The sequence below is a fragment of the Ochotona curzoniae genome, unplaced genomic scaffold, assembly GCF_017591425.1.
Source record: "Ochotona curzoniae isolate NIBS_2020 unplaced genomic scaffold, NIBS_Ocur_1.0 scaffold_2453, whole genome shotgun sequence".
Lineage (NCBI taxonomy): Eukaryota > Metazoa > Chordata > Mammalia > Lagomorpha > Ochotonidae > Ochotona > Ochotona curzoniae.
In genome coordinates, this window is record NW_024467094.1 from 3,818,699 (window position 1) to 3,837,013 (window position 18,315).

General features: G+C 48.8%; 1 protein-coding gene across 4 annotated transcripts in view; it reads right to left on the reverse strand.

Annotated features, from left to right (window-relative positions):
• ARHGAP44 (Rho GTPase activating protein 44) overlaps nucleotides 1–14,799 on the reverse strand; it is a 129,725-nt gene extending 114,926 nt beyond the window's left edge. For all 4 annotated transcript variants that reach the window (XM_041000413.1, XM_041000412.1, XM_041000415.1 and 1 more), the window contains exon 1: nucleotides 14,416–14,799. In XM_041000413.1, coding sequence (XP_040856347.1) covers nucleotides 14,416–14,468 — 53 coding nt within the window. In that variant the 5' untranslated portion in view covers nucleotides 14,469–14,799. The remainder of the gene's footprint in view (nucleotides 1–14,415) is intronic.
• Between the last annotated feature and the right edge of the window lie 3,516 nt (nucleotides 14,800–18,315).

The following is an 18,315-nucleotide window of genomic DNA, read 5'->3' on the forward strand; positions in this document are numbered from 1 at the left end:
AGCTGGACTCCGCCTACTGCTGGATGCCCTGTCACCTGAAAACAAAACTTAAGCCACTCTGATCATGACTATTAGTATTGGAAGTAAAAGCACTCCAAGAAACAGAAATAATCAAGTTTTCTTTGCTGCAGAACATTGAGCTCTGTCTCTCTCTCTCTCTCTCTCTCTCACACACACACACACACGCATACACACACACGCAGTGAACTTTTAAAATACATGATGCACACCATTTCCCAAAAAACCTAGGAAGTTCTTAACTAAAGAATAAAACTTGGTAAAGGGAGGAAAATTGCATACTTTAGTCTGTGTATTCAAAAATGTCACTTGATCCCCGTTGCAGGAAGTTAGAAAGAAGAGACTCAAAAATAGCAAAAAGGAAGTCACCGTGATCACCAAGACTACTGCCACTAGGATTAAGCTCCGGACGCCAGGGAAAAAAAAAAAAAAAACTATAGTTCAGAGATGCACTCCTAGGAACTAACTACATGTGTAAAAGCAAAACAAAAAAAAACCTCTCTGCATGCCATGATGCCACACTTTGCACCCTGACACAAATGGATGTGCCCAGCAGAACCCTCCTTTCCCCATCCCAGGCGGCAGTCTCCATAAACTGCTTCTCCCCTATTGCTCCTTGTGGACTGTGGATCATGCAAGGCTTCCTGTTCCCCTACGGCTATCAGAGGAGGATTAAAGACAACCCAAACTGAAGCCAATTTAGCTCTCCTCTGGGGACCACCAGTGTGACGCAGTGCCAGAAAGCAACAGACACAGCCTCTGCCCCGTGGCCTCTACAGAGGCTGTCCTGCGCGTGGCGCTGCAGCCAGGGCCCTCTGCGGTCAGTACCAGACCATGCAGCCCGGCAGCTCTCAGATTTTTTTTGGTGTGATTGAGGATTTTCCTTCTCCTCCCCCCCAAACTCCTTCTTTGGCCTAACTCAGCCAGAGTCCATTTCTGAGGCTGTCATCCCAAGAATCCCACCTGACCCTGTCCTCGACCGCGTGTCTTCCTACACCGTTCAACGTCTTTAAGGTCAACAGGGAGGATGACAAAGGATCCTCGGACGCCCTTCCCTGTAGGCAGGCGAGCTTACAGTCTCAAATAACAGCACCTTCTTTGCAGAACACGGGAGGGGTTTTTCACGTCTGACACTAAGGCTCATGGGATCTGCAAACATATTTATCCCCAAACCTTTTAGGGCCCCCAGACTCAATTATCCTTATACAAAAGGCTAGATGGGGTGGCAGGTGAAGTCACAGCTTGCCATCGTGGCCTCCAGAGTCAGAGAGCCGATTCAAGCCCGAGTTGCTCTGCTTCCAGGCTAGCTCCCTGCTAGATCCCCTGCGGAGGATCATGCCCGAGGTGCTTGGGCCCATGAGATCTTGTGGAGTGCCAGGCTCCCAGCTCTGACCTGACCCAGCCCCGGCCACTGCAGCCATTTAGGGAGCGAACCAAAGAATGGAACACTCCTCTCACTCCACCTTTCCGATAAAACTTTAAAAAATGCAATTAGGGAGAGCTGGCACAGTGATGCAGGAAGCTAATCCTACCCGTTTCCTTATTCTACCCATTTTTTTCTAAGAGTTTGATCGCCACAGTTTGAGTGTCAGGAAAATATTAATGATGATATACATCTACCAAAATTTACTTCCTCATTCTAATCATACCAGACATTTCATTTTTCTTATTCTCCTGCCACCACCATCCTCACTCACACACACACACACACACACACACACACACACACAGTCCTGCTCTGAGGTTCCTGAACCCTGTGATAGAAATCACCAAAATCTACTGTGTATAAAGATTCAACAGGAATGTCTGGGCACACCTTGTGGCACAGCGGCTTCATTTACCCCTTTGGACACTGGCATGCCATATACCTGAAAGTGCCACCTTCGCTGCCCACCCAGGATCGGGCTCATCCTGGAAAGCAGCAGATGAGAGCACAGGTAGTGGGCGCCCTGCCATCCACATGGGAGACCAGGATGGAGCTCCTGGTACCTGGCTCCATTCTAACCATTACGGGCATTTGGCGAATGCACCAGGGCTTGGAAGATGTGTTTTTCTCACTGTTAGTCTGTTTTTCCAACACAAACACATACACTTTTTCAAAAACATCTATTTATTTATTAGAAAATCAGATAGACAGAGGAGAAAAGACAGAGGAAGATCTTCTGTCCACTGACTCACTTCCCAAACAGCTCCAATGGCCAGAGCTGAGCTGATCTGAGGCTAAGAGCCAGGAGCTTCTTTTGGGTTTCCCATCCTGGTGCAGGCTCCTAAGGCCTTGGGCCGTCCTCGACTGCTTCCCCAGGCCACAAGCAGGGAGCTGGATGGGAAGTGGAGCTGCCGGAATTAGAACCAGCACCCATATGGGATCCCAGAGCAAGGCGAGGACTTTAGCCGCTAGGCTACCGCACAGGGGCCCACACACATACACTTTAAAAAATCAGGAAGGTCTGTTATGTAGAGCACAAGTATCCATCCATTGCCGGGGAAACACTCAATGCACAGCAGCTATGACAACACAGTAAGCACTGCACACACCAGCCAAGGCCACAGTGTCCGTGACCTTCCAGACGCCAACAGCTCAGTCCGCTTCACCACTGCTCTCTGCGCTTGCGTGCTCTCCAGTCCCTGTACGGTTGATGCATTCCCTAAAAATCCACAGGGGCTTCTGCAGATACACAGCGCGCCCTTTCCGCACATAACAGAGAACGAACGGGGAGAGAGCATGCTCTGACCTTTTCTGCTAGAACTGCAATAAAAAAAAAATGAAGACGAGGCTATTGGCAGAACTTTCATTTTATGCTCCTTGGGGTGAAGGTTGCAAACCAGGTGCTCAATGACTGGTTTTTCCTTGTATTCAGCTCAGGAGTGGTTCATGAGCCTTTCTGAAACCACTTCAGCTGAAGCAACTGACCTGTCCTGAGGCTGCAGAGAAAACAATGTGAACAAGAGCCCAGCAAAGGCAGCACGGCTCGGAACTTGACCTACTTCGTGCTGACTTCCAATGTGGCCTAGCCTCCACTTCTCCATCTGGGAAATGGGTCTGTGACTAGTACCCAATGCACAGGATGGCCACAGCATGAGATGATTAAAATCACGCCCGTAGAGTAGATAGCTCTGTTCCTGTCACAGGTGCCACAGAACTGGCGTTTGTGACTCTCCTCCATCCAGGACCACCGTTTCCTGCTTTCTTCAGAGTGAGGTGTGGCCAGTGATTGGCTGTAAGTGGGTACGGCCAGGTGACTGCAGTCACCTGACGTGACAAGTGTCACTCCCAGAAAGAAACCTTAGGAGCTAGAAGTGTATGTGTTTGTGTTGGCACAAAGCCCATGGCAGACCAGCTCTGCTCCTACCTTCCTCTGGCTAGGTGTGACTGGGAGGGACATGGGAGATTGCCAGCAGTAATTTAACCTACACTGAGCTGAGTGGTACAATATTCCCCACAGTGGGCATTCGTTATGGGAGAAGCCAGGACAACTACGGATACCCAAGCTGTTCAGTTCCACTCTTGATGAGACAGAAAAACTGGGTTTAATTTGGAAAAAGACAACAAACAACTATCTCTATCAAGTTGCCATTTGCCATATACTTAGTATAAACAGTACCAAAATAAACGCTTCTCAGACAAGTACAGTAAGAAATAGTGGTCATAACTAATTTATAGAAAACTTACCAGAACCAGGGGTGATGACAAAATATTACACTTACTATCTTACTCAACTCCGGTAATTGTCTCATATAGCAGGTGTTATCTGGGGGAAAAGGGGGAAGGCTGAGAATTTGTTCATAATCCCTCTCTCTGTTGTAAGCAGGACTTTAAGCCACATCCCAAATCAATGTTAACATGTTAGAGTTGTTAGCAGGGGCTATCGGTAAGAGAAAAGTCGGTTGTCCTGAAGATGTTTCCCCTCAGGTCGGTCTGACCAGTTCCCAGAGAAGACAAGGAGAATTTGCAGGCACCCCTCCCAGGATGGACACAGAACGGCCTTCCCTCAGAGCTGGACGCTGCTTGGGGGGTGGGGTGGCAGAGCAGAGTGGGTCGTGTGGACCAGGATTCAGCCTCATGACCCAACAGAGTGGTGCACGCCTCCCATCCTTGCTTCTGTCCAGGGCAGTCGTGTGACTAGGTCTGCCCGGGGCCAGATGAGCCAAGTATTCTTTGTAAATTCCAGGCCAAGGCACTTTACAGCAAGTAGGTCACTTCTATCTCCCCTTTCTGCCTTGACCGCAGACCAGGGAGAGGACAGGGCAGTGGGTAGCGGGGCTGGATTCCCAAAAAGCGGTGCCGACTCATGGCACACTCCTCAGCATCCTAACATGAGCTTCTGCTCCAAAAAGGCTCAGACTCTAGAACCTGTGCCCTCCCAGAGCAGTGCTGAGCTCTCCTGACCCGCAGCAAAAAGAACAAATGAAGCCACAGTCAAGAAGAAAAACCTGGCCACTAAAAAAGAACTTACGGAAAACAAAACAAAAACAAAAAACTAATACCAATCAAGAGCCAATGATAAAGAAAGTCAAATGAGAGGAGGTTAAGCATAAGGTGATTCCAGACGTGTCGGGTCAAAACTAGTTCATGGCAAAAAAGAAAAAAAAGTGTCAGAAATGACAGCAGAAAACACGACACATGCCAAAAGACTCTACTATACTCTGAAATCCTAAGAAAAAAAGTGAATGCTTTTCTACAAAAGGTTAAAGTTAGTCAAGTCAGAAAACACGGCTAGTCCACTGACCACCAAAGAAATCTGGAAAACCATCAAATGACATTCTAAAAGGCGCCCTTGGAAAAGCTGATTCTAAGCAGTAATTTCTCATCTCACCATTCCAAGGAAGAGGATGGCGAACAACTCACTCCGCGATGTCAAGAAAATGTGAAGCGTTAATGAGCAAAAGAAAAACTTCAAATTAACATTAACAATAATCAACTAAACAACATAATTAAGCAGTTCAGGAAAAAAAATAATGAAAGAGCCTTAGGGAAACTCTGATCGCAGGAACGCAAGGACAGCTCAACATCAGGAAACTTAAGGTTCAAGTATCAAACACACAAGTTGCTCACAGATGGCAACTCCGTCACCATCATTCTGATGCAGCCTCAGAATAAAGACTGATGGCCAGGGGGCAGCACCATGTGAGCATGCTAAGCCTCCACCTGCAACGCCAATCATTTGAGTCTCCATTACTCTACTTCCCTTGCAGCTCTCCGCTTGCGACCTAGGGAAGCAGAGGAGAATGGCTCAGGTCCTTGGGCCTCTGTATTCACGGCAGAGACCTGGAAGAAGCTCCTGGCTTTGGATGAACCCAGCTCCGACCCCACCCCCCTCCTTTTCTTCCCCTCCATGCTTCTCTCCTCCTTTCTTCCTGTCTCTGCCTTTCAAGTAAAAATAATAAATCTTTTAAAAAAGCATATGCAGAACCAGTAAAAATACTTGTTAACTAAGCTTTTGAGAATATCAATAAAAAACTGTCTGTAAAGGTCATAAGTTCAAATAAACGTTGATGTCAAAGGAAAAAAATAAATAGAATAATGTAGCACATCACACAATTAAAAAACCAGATCTCACAAATCAACCACGCATTTGCATTCAGATTAATCAAACAGCATGGATGGTCCTATGCTGCCATGCAAGCAGTGCTAGAAAAGTTAACGGCGGGCAGACATTCTGACACAGCGGCTAAGATGCCATGTGGGTACCCTCATATCATACTGGGGTGCCAGGGTACAAACTCCAGCTCCACTTCCATTCCAGATTCCAGCTTCCTGCTAAGGCACACACTGCAGGGTTCAGCTGGTGGCATCCCTGCCAGCCACACGGGACACACAGATGGAGCACCTGGTTCCTGGCCTAGTGGCATTTCTTGCAGTCCTTCGGGAAGCACACCAGTGGATGGAGGATGGTTCCTTTGGCCCAGCAGTTTCTCTCCCTCTCCGCTTTCCAAATAAATTTAAAAGTATGTATTGAACGGAAAATGCGCTTTATATAAACAGGTACTTGTTTAAAAAACTTTTCGCGTCACATAAACTTTGAATTCCACTTTCTCATAACCTTTTGGAAGTGCCCTTTAGTTTCACAGCAGCCTACAAGTTCTGGACAATGAGACAAGAAAACAAATCTAAGCACAGAAAATGCAAAATTATTATTCTGAAGACATGATTATCTAACAGGAAAACCCCATGGACTCAAAATTAAAAAAAAAAAAAACTTTCAAAATAGTGAGAAAAAGATACGTTGCTATTAGGATAACTAAAAATTCATACCTTTCCTACTTTTTAAGAATAAAGAATATGAAAAAAATATCCTTTCACAAAAGACTAATCAATGAAGCCACAATAACAGGGACAAAGTACTTAGAGTCTTCACAAAGCCATGGAGGCCCCAAACATGCAACAAAACACAGCCATAAATAGACTCAACTAAATATATTCTGTTCACAGATGGGAAGAATCTATTAGATTCAATATCATCAAGTTTCATATCTTCCCCCTCTTAATATATACATTAAAAAATACTGGGAGAGGATAAATGCGTGAGAAAAGACAAGTAAAAATGACCAACATTCTCTCATAACCTACAAAGTGAGTGTGGTTATGGCACAGCATGACAATCTGGCTAAGGATGTTGGCTTCTAATCCCCAAGCCCAAGAGAGGCCCCGGGCAAAGCTGTGATGACAACCCAGCCTGACTCCACTGTTCCTGCCACCACCACCTGGACTCTAACTGTGTGGGTTAATCTACCTTTGCTCATGTGGACAGCTGAGCCCAACCCAAAGTCTTGTCCAAACCCACACAGGGGCCAGGGGAATCAACTCCAAGCCTGCCAGGATCTGCATCTGCAAGAAGCTGAACTAGAAGCTGTGAACTGAACCCAGCCCTCCAACATGGGATGCAGGCTTCTCCACCAGTGCCCCGGGCCTGCCATCTCCATTCTTCTCTCCCATGATCCCTTCTCAGCTCAGTGGGCTCCACCTGCCCTGCTGGCGCTCACTCAGACAACATAGGAAGCACGACTCGGGCAATTTCACAGGCAGGTAACTCACGGCTTTTAAAGAAGGAAAACGGAATCTGACCATAATGTATGTCACAAACAAAAATCAATGACTAACAAGGATTCCAGAGTCAATAAAATGATTGAGGCCCACCATGGTGGCAGAACAGGCTAATCCTCTGTCTGCAAGCGCCAGCATCCCCTACATGGGCACCAGTTCAAGCCCTGCTGTTCCGCTTCCAATCCAGCTCCATGCCTATGACCTAGGAAGTAGTGGAGGATGGCTCAAGTCCTTGGGCTGCTGTACCCAAGCAAGAGACCCAGAGAGAAGCTCCTGGCTCCTGGCTCCTGGCTCCTGGCTTTAACTGGCTCAGTTCCGGCTGCTGTTGCCATTTGGGGAGTGAAACAGCAAAGGAAAGACCTCTCTGTCTCTCCTCCTGTCAGTAAAATCTACCTTTCAAATAAAAAAAGAAATCTTTTAAAAAATAAATTATAAGTAGCAATGAGAATGTATGATCTGGGGCTGGGAAAATATGTCGAAGCATAACACTAAAGCACAAGGAGCTAGACTTCAGCCACAAAATTAAGATTTTATCTGGCAAAATAAAAGGCATAAACAAACTGAAAAGATAAAGAAAAAAATTCAGAGAGGTGTATGCAGCAAAAAAAAAATCATTTATATGCTTGGTATACTTAAAATTTCCTTAAAAAAATCAATATAAAGGATTATAAACAGTTAGAAAAACATCATCCATGCAAGTAACAAAATGGTAACCTTAGCTGCCTGCAGGGTTGGGGAAACGAGAGAGACAACTCTACTGGAGATGGGAAAATAACACCCAGTATCTACACGCGTGGACCCATAGCCACGTGCGTCGATCCGGCCACTTCACTGCTAAGACTTCACACTAGGAAACTAGGTCAGCAGAGAGGGCACTCCACAAAGTTCCCAGGAAATTCTGAAGAAGAAAGAACAGTGCATGGGTTCCAATTTTTTTTTTTTTTGCACCAAAATGAGCTTTTAATTTTTTGCCATAAACTTTTAGAAATCCCCTCACATGGTCCACATGATCAGCAAAAGGGAATTGGTAAACAGGAGAATATTAGATAGCCTGAAAAAATGTGCAGTGGATATATACAGACAATGACTTGGAATTATGTTCAAGAGGCCACAGAAAAAAGGGTAGGACGTGTAGTAAAATATGCATAGTATTGTCTCTTTCCTAAGAATGAAATCACAGCATCCCCAACATTAAGGCACGCCTCACTGTCTACACGGTCACGAAGAACTCACAAAGCTATTCTCAATACAAGAACTGAGGTCTCCAGGTAGCGGGATTATGGGTGATCCCTTCTCCTCTCTTTCCCATCCTTAAATTTGTGATTTTCCTACAATAAACACATATCCTTATGCAACCAAAAAGAAAGTTTTTAAAAAAGTAAATTGGATTCTGTGGGAAAATAAATATTTATTCTAAAAATATACGCTCTCGAATTGGAAAATGAAAGCAGAAACATCTGTGGCCCCGACGGCGAGTTTTACTCTACTAGACAGCCACAAGCCTCGAGAAGGCAGTGTGGGAACAGGTGCCAGTTCATGCAGAGGCCCTGTGTCTGTGGGGCAGCCCCTAGCTGACCCTCGTTGCCCTTAACCTTCACTCTGACCTTCAGCCACTCCAGGGCAGAACTCAAGTGTGACTGCATCATCTGCTGTCCTTAGGAACCCAAATTGGACATCACCTGCCCTTCCTTCCTAATAAAGGAGATGCTTACTAATGTCCTCTAAAGAAAACAACCTGAAATTACTGTTTTGCTCACATGGATACTGATTTAGTTTTCCTAGAGGCAAAAAAAAAAAAAAAAGAATGTTTCTTTTCATCCATCATTCAAAAAGCACAGATCAGGCCCAGTGTGGTGGCCTAGCGGCTAAAGTCCTCACCTTGAACTCACCGGGTTCCCATATGGGCACCAGTTCTAATCCCGGCAGCTCCACTTCCTATCCAGCTCCCTGCTTGTGGCCTGGGAAAGCAGTCGAGGATGACCCAAGGCCTTAGGACCCTGTACCTGCATGGGAGACCTGGAAGAGACTCCTGGCTCCTAGCCTCAGATCAGCTCAGCTCTGGCCGTTGGGGCTGCTTGGGGAGTGAGTCAATGGAGAGATCTTCCTCTATCTTTCCTCCTCTCTGTATATCTGACTTTGCGATAAAAATCAAACAAATCTTAAAGCACAGACCGTGGTGGATAAATTTCTTCCACGGAGGCAATACAATATAAGGGGGATGGGATTCGTTGGCTGTCCCAGAGACTGGCTCTCTCAGGTCCCAAAAAGCACAGTTCTGCCGGAAATCTAGACATGTATTCTCATGCTCATTTTTCAGAGCATCCCAGCACAAGCAAAAACTTACAGACTTGCCCAATAGAGAGCTCAGTAAGCCAGGCAAAGGGCAGTCTTCCCACATTTGTGGGCCTAGTTATCAGTGGCTTCAGCACTGCTATGTCTCAGACTCAAAATGAAAAACCTGGTCCTGAAAACTTCCAAAGTGCAGGGTGCTTCTCAGAGGAGGTCAGGTTTGGGGATGCCCGGCCTGGTGGGGCGAACAGGCAGCTTGGGGTCAGGACCTGGGTTCGTCTGGCCAGTGCAATTCATAGTCTGAAGAAGAATCTGCATTTGGTCCTGACAATGCATTGATTGGGTCATGGCTTCCAGGAAGCCTGCTTACAAAGCGAAGGGAAGGACAGTGTCTGGAGAAACCTTCAAAAAGAAGCTCTCTCCACTGGGCAGGAGTCTGTTAGGGCCTGCCCAAGCAGACAGGTGCTCCGCAGGGAGGATGCTGTAGCCTCAGTAATCCGCTGAAGACCACCGGCTGCCATCCAGACTGCTGTGGCTGAATCCTGAGCACCATACAGCACCAGAGATGTTTCCAGCAAAAGCCAAGCATGCTCAACACACACACAGCGTGGTCTAGGAACGGAAGCCGGAGCTCCACAGACAAAACCCTGTCTACCACTCGCCCCAACTCACAGCCTCCAAACCATGGACTCACCCAGCCCAGGCTGCCCTGCTCCCACCTACACAGCCTTAGCTCCCATTCCTACTTGCATGCATTTTTATGCAACAGTGCAGAACCTGCAGGCAGAGGCTACTGGAGTCAACCTCTACAAAGCACTTTAAATTCAGGGTGGTGGGGAGGATGGCGAAGTTCTGAGAGGACTGAATGACAAAGAGAAGAACAAGGAATGACAGTGACAACAAAGCCCCTCGTCAACCATTTGTTGAGGCACAGGCCCCCTTCAATCTCCCAGCAGTTTTCCAAAGAAGGTAGGGGCTCCTGGGACCCTGCTGGGCAGACTGTAACATAGTCCTCCTCACCGGGTCAAGATGCTATGTTCCCTTCTTCCATTTTCCTGTTGGCTTGGTGGATCTCCTGGGTGCTGACCGTGCAATTGGAGTTTTGTTTCACTCAACACACAAACCAGATGTTACATCCAAGAAAACAACTCTGTACCCCCCAGGATGTCTCTCCTCCCAGCAAAGATTGGATCCTCCTAGAGGTCAAGGACAGTACCCTAAGACGGAAGTTACACATGGAGATCTGCTGGCTTTCTCCACCGCCTGCCAGTCAGTGCCTCTGTTCCCTACTCCTCCGGCCGTGCCTTCAACACACAATGCAAGCAGCACCCTGTCAGGCTTTTCCCATCTCTGAATTCTTCACATGCCTCCCCTCATCTTACTCATTCAGTTGCCAAGGAACTTCACACAACCTACTAGGTGTGAGGCAGGAAGGCAGCTGCCCTGCACCCAAGTTGTTAAGCATGTACAGTAGGGAAGATAAAAGAAGCATGACACAATTGAGCCACTATAACCACAGCGTGCCTCTACAATGCAGATTCCAAGAGAACAAGGCTTGGATTCACCCGGCAATAAATGCCTATAAATGCCTATAGAAGGAACGCAAGCATGCATTCCATGCTGTACAAAATCCAATAACGGGTAATACTGGGTCAAACATTTTCACAGCCACTATTTATTGAGAATGTCCCAGTGTTGAACCTGAGGCTAGACACTCCTTGAAGGTACCCGCAAGTCATTACCATAATCTCCACAGTAGGATCCCTTATCATTCCCATTGTGCAGATAAGAAAACTAAGGTACAGAGAGGCAAGTTCCACAACCGATGAGCAAGAAATCAGACCCACCTCGCTAACATGCCTGCTGTCCATGAGACCCATGGGTGGCCAGAGGGTGCTTCCCAAAGGAGAAAGTGAAGGCCAAGCAGAGGGAACGTGTGCAAAGACCAGAGCAGCAGAGCAAAGACAAAATCCTTTCCAGTAGAACACAATGGGTTTTGCTAACTTAGTCACTGAGTTTCTTCACGTGAGCCCTTCAAGAGAAAGTACTAGGGACCCAACAGACTAGGTTCAAGCCGGGCAACTGTGGCATCCCTCCCGTGCTCATCAGCCAGCGATTCCCAAGGACAACACAATATCCAACTAACTTCATAAGGTAAAGAGATTTCTTTTGCCTCCTGTTTTCCATGGTTCAGCGCTTGCTGGCAGATTCCTGAGTCAGCACCAGTGTCACATTGCCATGTGTGTGTGGTGTGTCCATGCTGTCTCTAATTACAAGGTATAGGGACCACAATGATTCAACCCAATCACCTGCAAACACTACTGCACAAAGTGGCTACAACTCCCAAGAGTTCAGGAGTCGAATCACATGCAAGCCACAGCAGACAGCAGCATCCATCTTGAGCAACTTCATATTCAGAAGTCGAGATGCTGCAACTGACCGAAGGCAAGCCAGCTGCAGAAGAGCCACTCTTGCCCCCAAACATGCAAGGGTCAGAACGGAGTAGCTCTCTCCAGGAACTACAAAGTGTTTTATTATCCCACTCAAACGTGCAAGTTTCATCTGACGTCCTTCTGCATATTAAAGGGATTAGGAAGCAGATTCTGATCCTTTTCTGTGACACACAGGACCACGGCTCATCACTCCCAGCAAGATGGAGGGGTCATTGCCCCTTTGACTTATCTTCATGCACCCTAAACTGCTTCACCTTAGCAGTCCACACTGATTGAGCGCCAACTATCTACAAGCTACACTGGGCATAAAAGAGCCATCAGAGGCAGATGGACGAGGAAGCAAAAAGCATTCCAAACAGTATGGCTGCTGTACAGAAATGAAAAGGGTGTTGAGCTCAAGGCTTTGAGCTAAGACTTGAATGACAAGGAGAAGAATAGAAGAGGAGCAAGATGCAGGTGGAGAAACGGGGGGACTGGCAACAACAGCAGCCACAAGATGGAAATGAGTTTGGGGGTGCCTAGGGGAAGGCAGGCCACACAGCTGCAGCTCAGTGAAGGAGGAGAGAACAGATGCGTAGAGACACACAGGAGCCCAAGCAGGTGTTGGCAGTCACTGGAAGGACCGAGGACCCCTACGGGTACAGAGACGCCAGCTAAGGCTTGTAAGCCAGGCAACACAAGCCTTTTGCCTCACAAGGCGCTCCGGGTAGCATCACAGAAGTTCCGATCTGGCCCTTGCCTTACCTATGCCATCTGATAGAGAGGGCCCATCCCTACACCAACCACCCAGCAACATCGCCCGGCCAACGGAACGCAGAATCCCCTGCACTCCCAGTGTCCGAAAGGACCTCTGGCTGACCAGCTGCTTCCGCTTCTGAGGAAGAAAGACCACTTCTGCTAAAAATCCAACCGCCCCTCACCTGTTCTCACTTCCTCCACGAAGGAGCATAAAAAGATAAGGTAGTAGATGCACCTTATCACTTAGTCTTTTAAGACAAGGCGGGACAGCTGTGTTCTAGGGCACTGAGAAGGCAGTACAAACACCTGTCCACGGACGCTGAGATCCAGGCTCTGAAAGGGGATCCCCAAGATCAAGACCAGCTGCCCATATGCCCTAGGGTGTCAGGGACCTCTCTAGCATGGAAGATGCATCAGCCTGCAGCGTCAGCCTGCTTGTCACCCACTGCACAGTCCACCTGGGACCACACCCATGGCATCACCATGCCAGCAATCCCGGTCGACCCGGCCCGGCGGTTCATGAGTTCCTCGCCCCTCCCCCACGGTAAGGCACAAGTGCCTGGGAAGGAGAAAAAGGATCCAAGTTGATTTTAGACTTTGCTACTTGGAAACCATCTGGAGTCCCTGGAAGCACCGGGAGCCACCACAGCCCCTGCCCTCAAATGCCCAGGGGTAACTAGGGCAGTGTGTTTAGACGGCAGCAGAGCTGTCCCCCGTTCTCTAGGGACGGCCCCACCCCCACCCCACCGGGTGCCAGCCCAGGTATCACTTCCCACCCAAGGGAGGTATTTGGTTCCTTGATAAACCGAGTAGAGAGCCCTCGAGGTGTTGAGCTTGCACTCGAGGCGACGCCCCCGAGGCTGGGTTCCTGGCTTCCCAAAGGGCTTTAGCACCACACACCTGAATTCCTTTGCCAGGGACAAATGGCTATCCCTCCCTTCCACCCCCAAAAAACCCTGCCTTCACAGAAGGTCTCGCTTTGGAAGAGACCCACCGGGAATCCTTATGTAACCTTCACAGATTTGCCGGCACCCCGCAGAGCCGTTCCTGGAGACGCATGCCCAGCTATAGCCCATTTTCACCGACTCCTGGCCAGCTCCCCCGGGGCCAGGCCCTTGCGGGGCTGTGCAGCCTCTGTCCACCCCCTCCGCTACCTGGCTGCGATCCTCCGCTCATCTCATCTTGCAAAGGAGTTGGACCTCCCATTCTGCAGCCTCCCTCTCGCCACCAAAATCAGGCTTCTTCACACCCAGCCAGCCACAGCTCCATGCCACCCCAGCACCTACCCCCGCTCAACCCCCACCCCCTCGCAACCACCCATTGCCTTTAAGAAACCCAGCCAAGGAAAAGTGAACCAGAATCCCCCGCAGTCCCAGTCTCCAAAAATACACACAGGTCGCCACCAGGCCCGGCACTTCCCCAGTCCACCCCACCCGCCTACCCAGGAGCGGCCCTGAACTCGGCGCAGGGGAGGACGAGGAGGGGGCGGGGAAGCGGGGGTGAAGGCGAGGGTGGAAACGGAGGGCTCCCCGGAGACTGCCTGCGGTCCGGCTGCCTGCAGCACGAGCAGAGGCAAACACCTGTTTCCAGGAAGCTACGCGGCTGGAGGGAGAAGGGGAGTCCCGGGGAGAGAGAGGTAGGGAGGACGGAGTGCAGGGGCAGCTGGGGACGCAGGTGAAGGAAGGATGCGTCACAGCCTGCGCTTGGCAACCACCGGAGCCCGGAGCAGCAGCAGCAGGCGGGCGGTCTGGGAAGTTCAGAGAGGAGGGTTCTCGCCCTCAGGGGCGCAGGGACAGCGGGGAGAGAGGCAGGGAGGCCAGGAAGCCGGGCGCGGGCTCCATCACCTGGCGCGCGCTCCCCGCGGGGGCCACCTACCTGCCCACCGTCTGGTTGGCCAGCTGGCGCATGCGATTGAACTGCTTCTTCATCGTGGCCCCCCGCCGCCGCGCTGGCCCGCGAGCCTGGGGGAAGGACGGAGCAGCCCGGAGCCCGCCGCAGGGTTACATGGCTCCCTCGCGGAGCCTCCGGGGCGACGGCGACGGCGGCGGCACTGCGGAGCCTCCGGGCGCCGTCTGGCCCGCGCGCGGCGGCTCCCTCCCGAGGGCGCCCCCGCTACTCCGCCTCCTGCCGCATCCTCCTCACGCGCGCCGCGGCGCCCTCATGGCAAACGCCCGGGGCGCCCGCCCGATCCGCCCCGTGCGGGCTGCAAGCCCCCAGCCTCAGTCAGGCGCGGGGACCCGGGAGCCTCCGCAGGCTGGCCAGCCGGCTGGCCAAAGAGGGGAGAAGGTGTTCCTCACGCGCCTGTGCGCGGAGCGTCGGGCATGCTGGGATTTGTAGTTCCCCCGCCCCGTGCCCACCTTGGCTGGGTGCAAAGTGCAAAGTTGGGATGCCGGATGCTGAGGTGGAGGGTCTAAGGCGGCGTCGCCTGGGTGCTTTGTGTTTTAGCCTTCAAGCGAGAAAAAGGTTATCCGGTTTAAAAAACAATAATAACCAAGTGAATCCCAGAATGCAACAGCAACAAATAAAGTGCACCTCTGACTCTCCCATTGCATTTGAAGGAAGAAGTGTTAGCAGGTGCATGGCTCCCAATGGTAGAAGGCCACCTGGCTAGAGTTAAGCTTAGGGGGCACAGAGATTGCGGGAAGATTACGAATGAGAAGTAGGACCTTGAACACACACCAAGCCGGGGAAATAGGGCAGATCAGGAAACAGAAAATTCGTGGCCAGTGGAATTAAAACTTGTCTATTTTGGTGATTCCCAAAATGTTAAACCTAGCATTCTTTGTTTCATCATGTACATTCTCCACGGCGGTTTTGAACCTCCCTCGTGGCTTCGTACTCCAGGCCTGTGCTGGCTGCAAACAGTTTGCTTGCCCAGCTGGGGTTGCATCTCCCTTCAGCCTTAGGCAACAAGCATCAGCTGCAAGAACAGAGAGCTGTGGCGGTCCTACGCAACAGCATTCCACTGGCGCCAATTGGCTCCCAGACTAAAAAGGGGCTTGGAGATCTCCGGGCTGGAGAAAGGGGATTGCAGCTGGTTCTATCACCGTTCATCAAGTTGGATGATAGAACCTTTGGACCCGATGAGGTCCTATGTTAAAATGATGCATACCTGTTAAGCAAAGGCACCCCAAACATACATAGAAAGAACGAATGAGAAATACGTCTATTTTTTTTTTTTTTGGTGCAAAGTCCAATCGAATTCCATGCCAACCAGCGATCTTTTAAAGGTTCATGCAAAATGGGTATCATGGAAGAGGTATGCCTGGGTTTCATGTAACACACTTTTCCGTGAATTTCGTTGTTTTCATGAACTCTTTTGATGCACCCATCCTATGCGCGCAGGAAATCTGCTGTATCGCCTTTGGTCCCAATGTGCTCTTCTCTCGAAGGGGTTAAGTGCTGGCTGGTAGCGAAGAATGAGAGCGGTGTGGAGTTCCCAGTCATCAAATTGTGTCTAAATTTCTCTAGAGTAAATGATGTCATATTCGTTTACCCCAAATATGATTGTTGCCATCATGGAGGAAAAATCCTGTTCCACAACAGAAGGAATTGACTAATCTGCTAAATGAAAGAACTTTTTCAAAACGGGATATTTTGCATACACTGATTATAGCCACAAGATGTCCTAAATATGGCTCTCTAAGTATCTTGCTGGCCAGCTGAACAAAAGATGGTTTGAGGCATGTCTTGGCTGAATGAACATGAAATCTTTAATTAATTGTGAGTTTAGCCTCTGTTTATTAGGTCAGGCACTTCCAGCCAATAAATAAGTGATGGCTTTATTTGCTTTTACCTAATCACAAGAGGTTTATAAACAACACAACGTTTATACGAACAGAAATGATTTCCATTTCAATATTTTGCTAGGACAAAGTGGCTTCTTTTTTTTTAAGATTTATTTTTTATTGGAAAGGCAAATATACAGAGAGCAGGAGACACGAGAGAAAGATCTTCCATCTGCTGGTTTACTTTCCAAATGGCTGCAACAGCTGGAGCTGAGCCAATCTTAAGCCAGGAGCCAGGAGCTTCTGGGTCTCCCACACGGGTGCAAGGTCCCAAGGTTTTGGGCTGTCCTCGACTGTTTTCTCAAGCCATAGGCAGGGAACTAGATGGGAAGTGGGAACTAGATGAGCAGCCAGGATACGAACTGGTGCCCCTATGGGATCTTGGCAGATGCAAGGTGAAGAGTTAGCCATGAGGCTACAGTACTGGGTTTGGGACATCATGGTTTTTTATACACACAAATAACAGAGAGATATCCAAGGCACTGTATGACTTCTAGTGCCACTATCTCCAGTAATAGTTGAGCTATATTGTTGGGCGGGCATGGTAGCATAACAGGCTAATCTTCTGCCCACGGTGCCAGCATCCCATATGGGAGCAGGTCTGAACCCCACTGCTCCACTTCTGATCCTGCTTCATGTTGATAACCTAAGAAAGCAGCAGATGGTGGCCCAAGTCCTTGACTCCCTGCACCCATGTGGGAGACCTGGAAAGAAGCTCTAGGCTCCTGGCCTTAGATCAATTCAACTTGGGCAGTTTTAGCCTTTTGGGGAGTGAACCAACTGATGGAAGATCTTTCTCTCTGTGTGTGTGTGTGTGTGTGTGTGTGTGTGTGTGTGTGTGTGTGTGTCTTTTTGTCTGTCTCTCCTCTCTGTAAATCTGCTTTTCAGATAAAAATCAATGTTAAAAAAAATTTTTTAAGAACTAACCTGTCTAGGGGCTGGTGCTGTGGGATAGTGGGTAAAGCTGTGTCTTTGCCAGCATCCCATAAGGACACAGGTTTGAGTCCTCATTGCCCCACTTCCAATCCAGCTCCTTGCTAATGCCACTTGAAATCAATGGATGGTGGCTCAAATTCTTGTGACCCTGCGCTCCCATAGAAAATCCAGAAGAAGCTAGTGGCTTCCTGGCTTGAGCCTGGTACAGCTCCAGCCATTGTGACCATCTGAAGGGTTTATCAGCAGATACAAGAGCTCTCTGTTTCTCTCCCTCCAGCTCCTGTAATTCTTTCAAGTAAATCAGTAAAAATATTTTTTTAAATTATACTGTCCAATGTAGTAGTCCTTAGCCCACTTATGGTTCAGTTTAATGAACTGAAATTTCATCATTCAGTTATGATAGCCACATATGGCCAGGGGTTATTGTATTGGATAGCACAGAGGTAAGACATTGCTATCCCTGCAGGAAGTTGTAGTGGACAGTGAATGCCCTAGAAAAGATACAGTGCCTACCTTCAATCTCAAGCTACATCAGTTCCAAACGGAAAATTCCTGCTTCCCCACCAATGACAGCTACTCTGCTAGATTAATAATGTGTTATTAATCAAGGCTTCTATCCTCCTAGGAGCTCTCCTTTCACTCAGGTGGCTGCTGACGGGTTGTCCGCTTCCTACTCCAGGTAAGGAAGTGATGATGTTAAAGAAAAAAAAAAAGCAAAGGATGCCAAGACTATCTTGCGATCTTGCAACCCAAACACCAGAAACATAGGTTGAATTATTGACCTCTATCTTTTGTAAAGACTTGGATTCTAAGATGAACTGGGAGCTTCAGTAGTGTATGTCTTAAAGAGTAGATTGTGGAGAGTACGTTATCCTGCCTAAACTTGGTAAAGAATCCAAGAGGATTGAAAGGGGGAAACACCAGACAGGAGGCAAACATATGGTACTTTGTAAGGTCTGTCATTGCCCCTAAATTTCACCACCTCGTGAAAAGAGAGTCTACTTTTTCCATGAAGATTAAGATCATTCATGTGTTGTTTTCAGACAGTGAA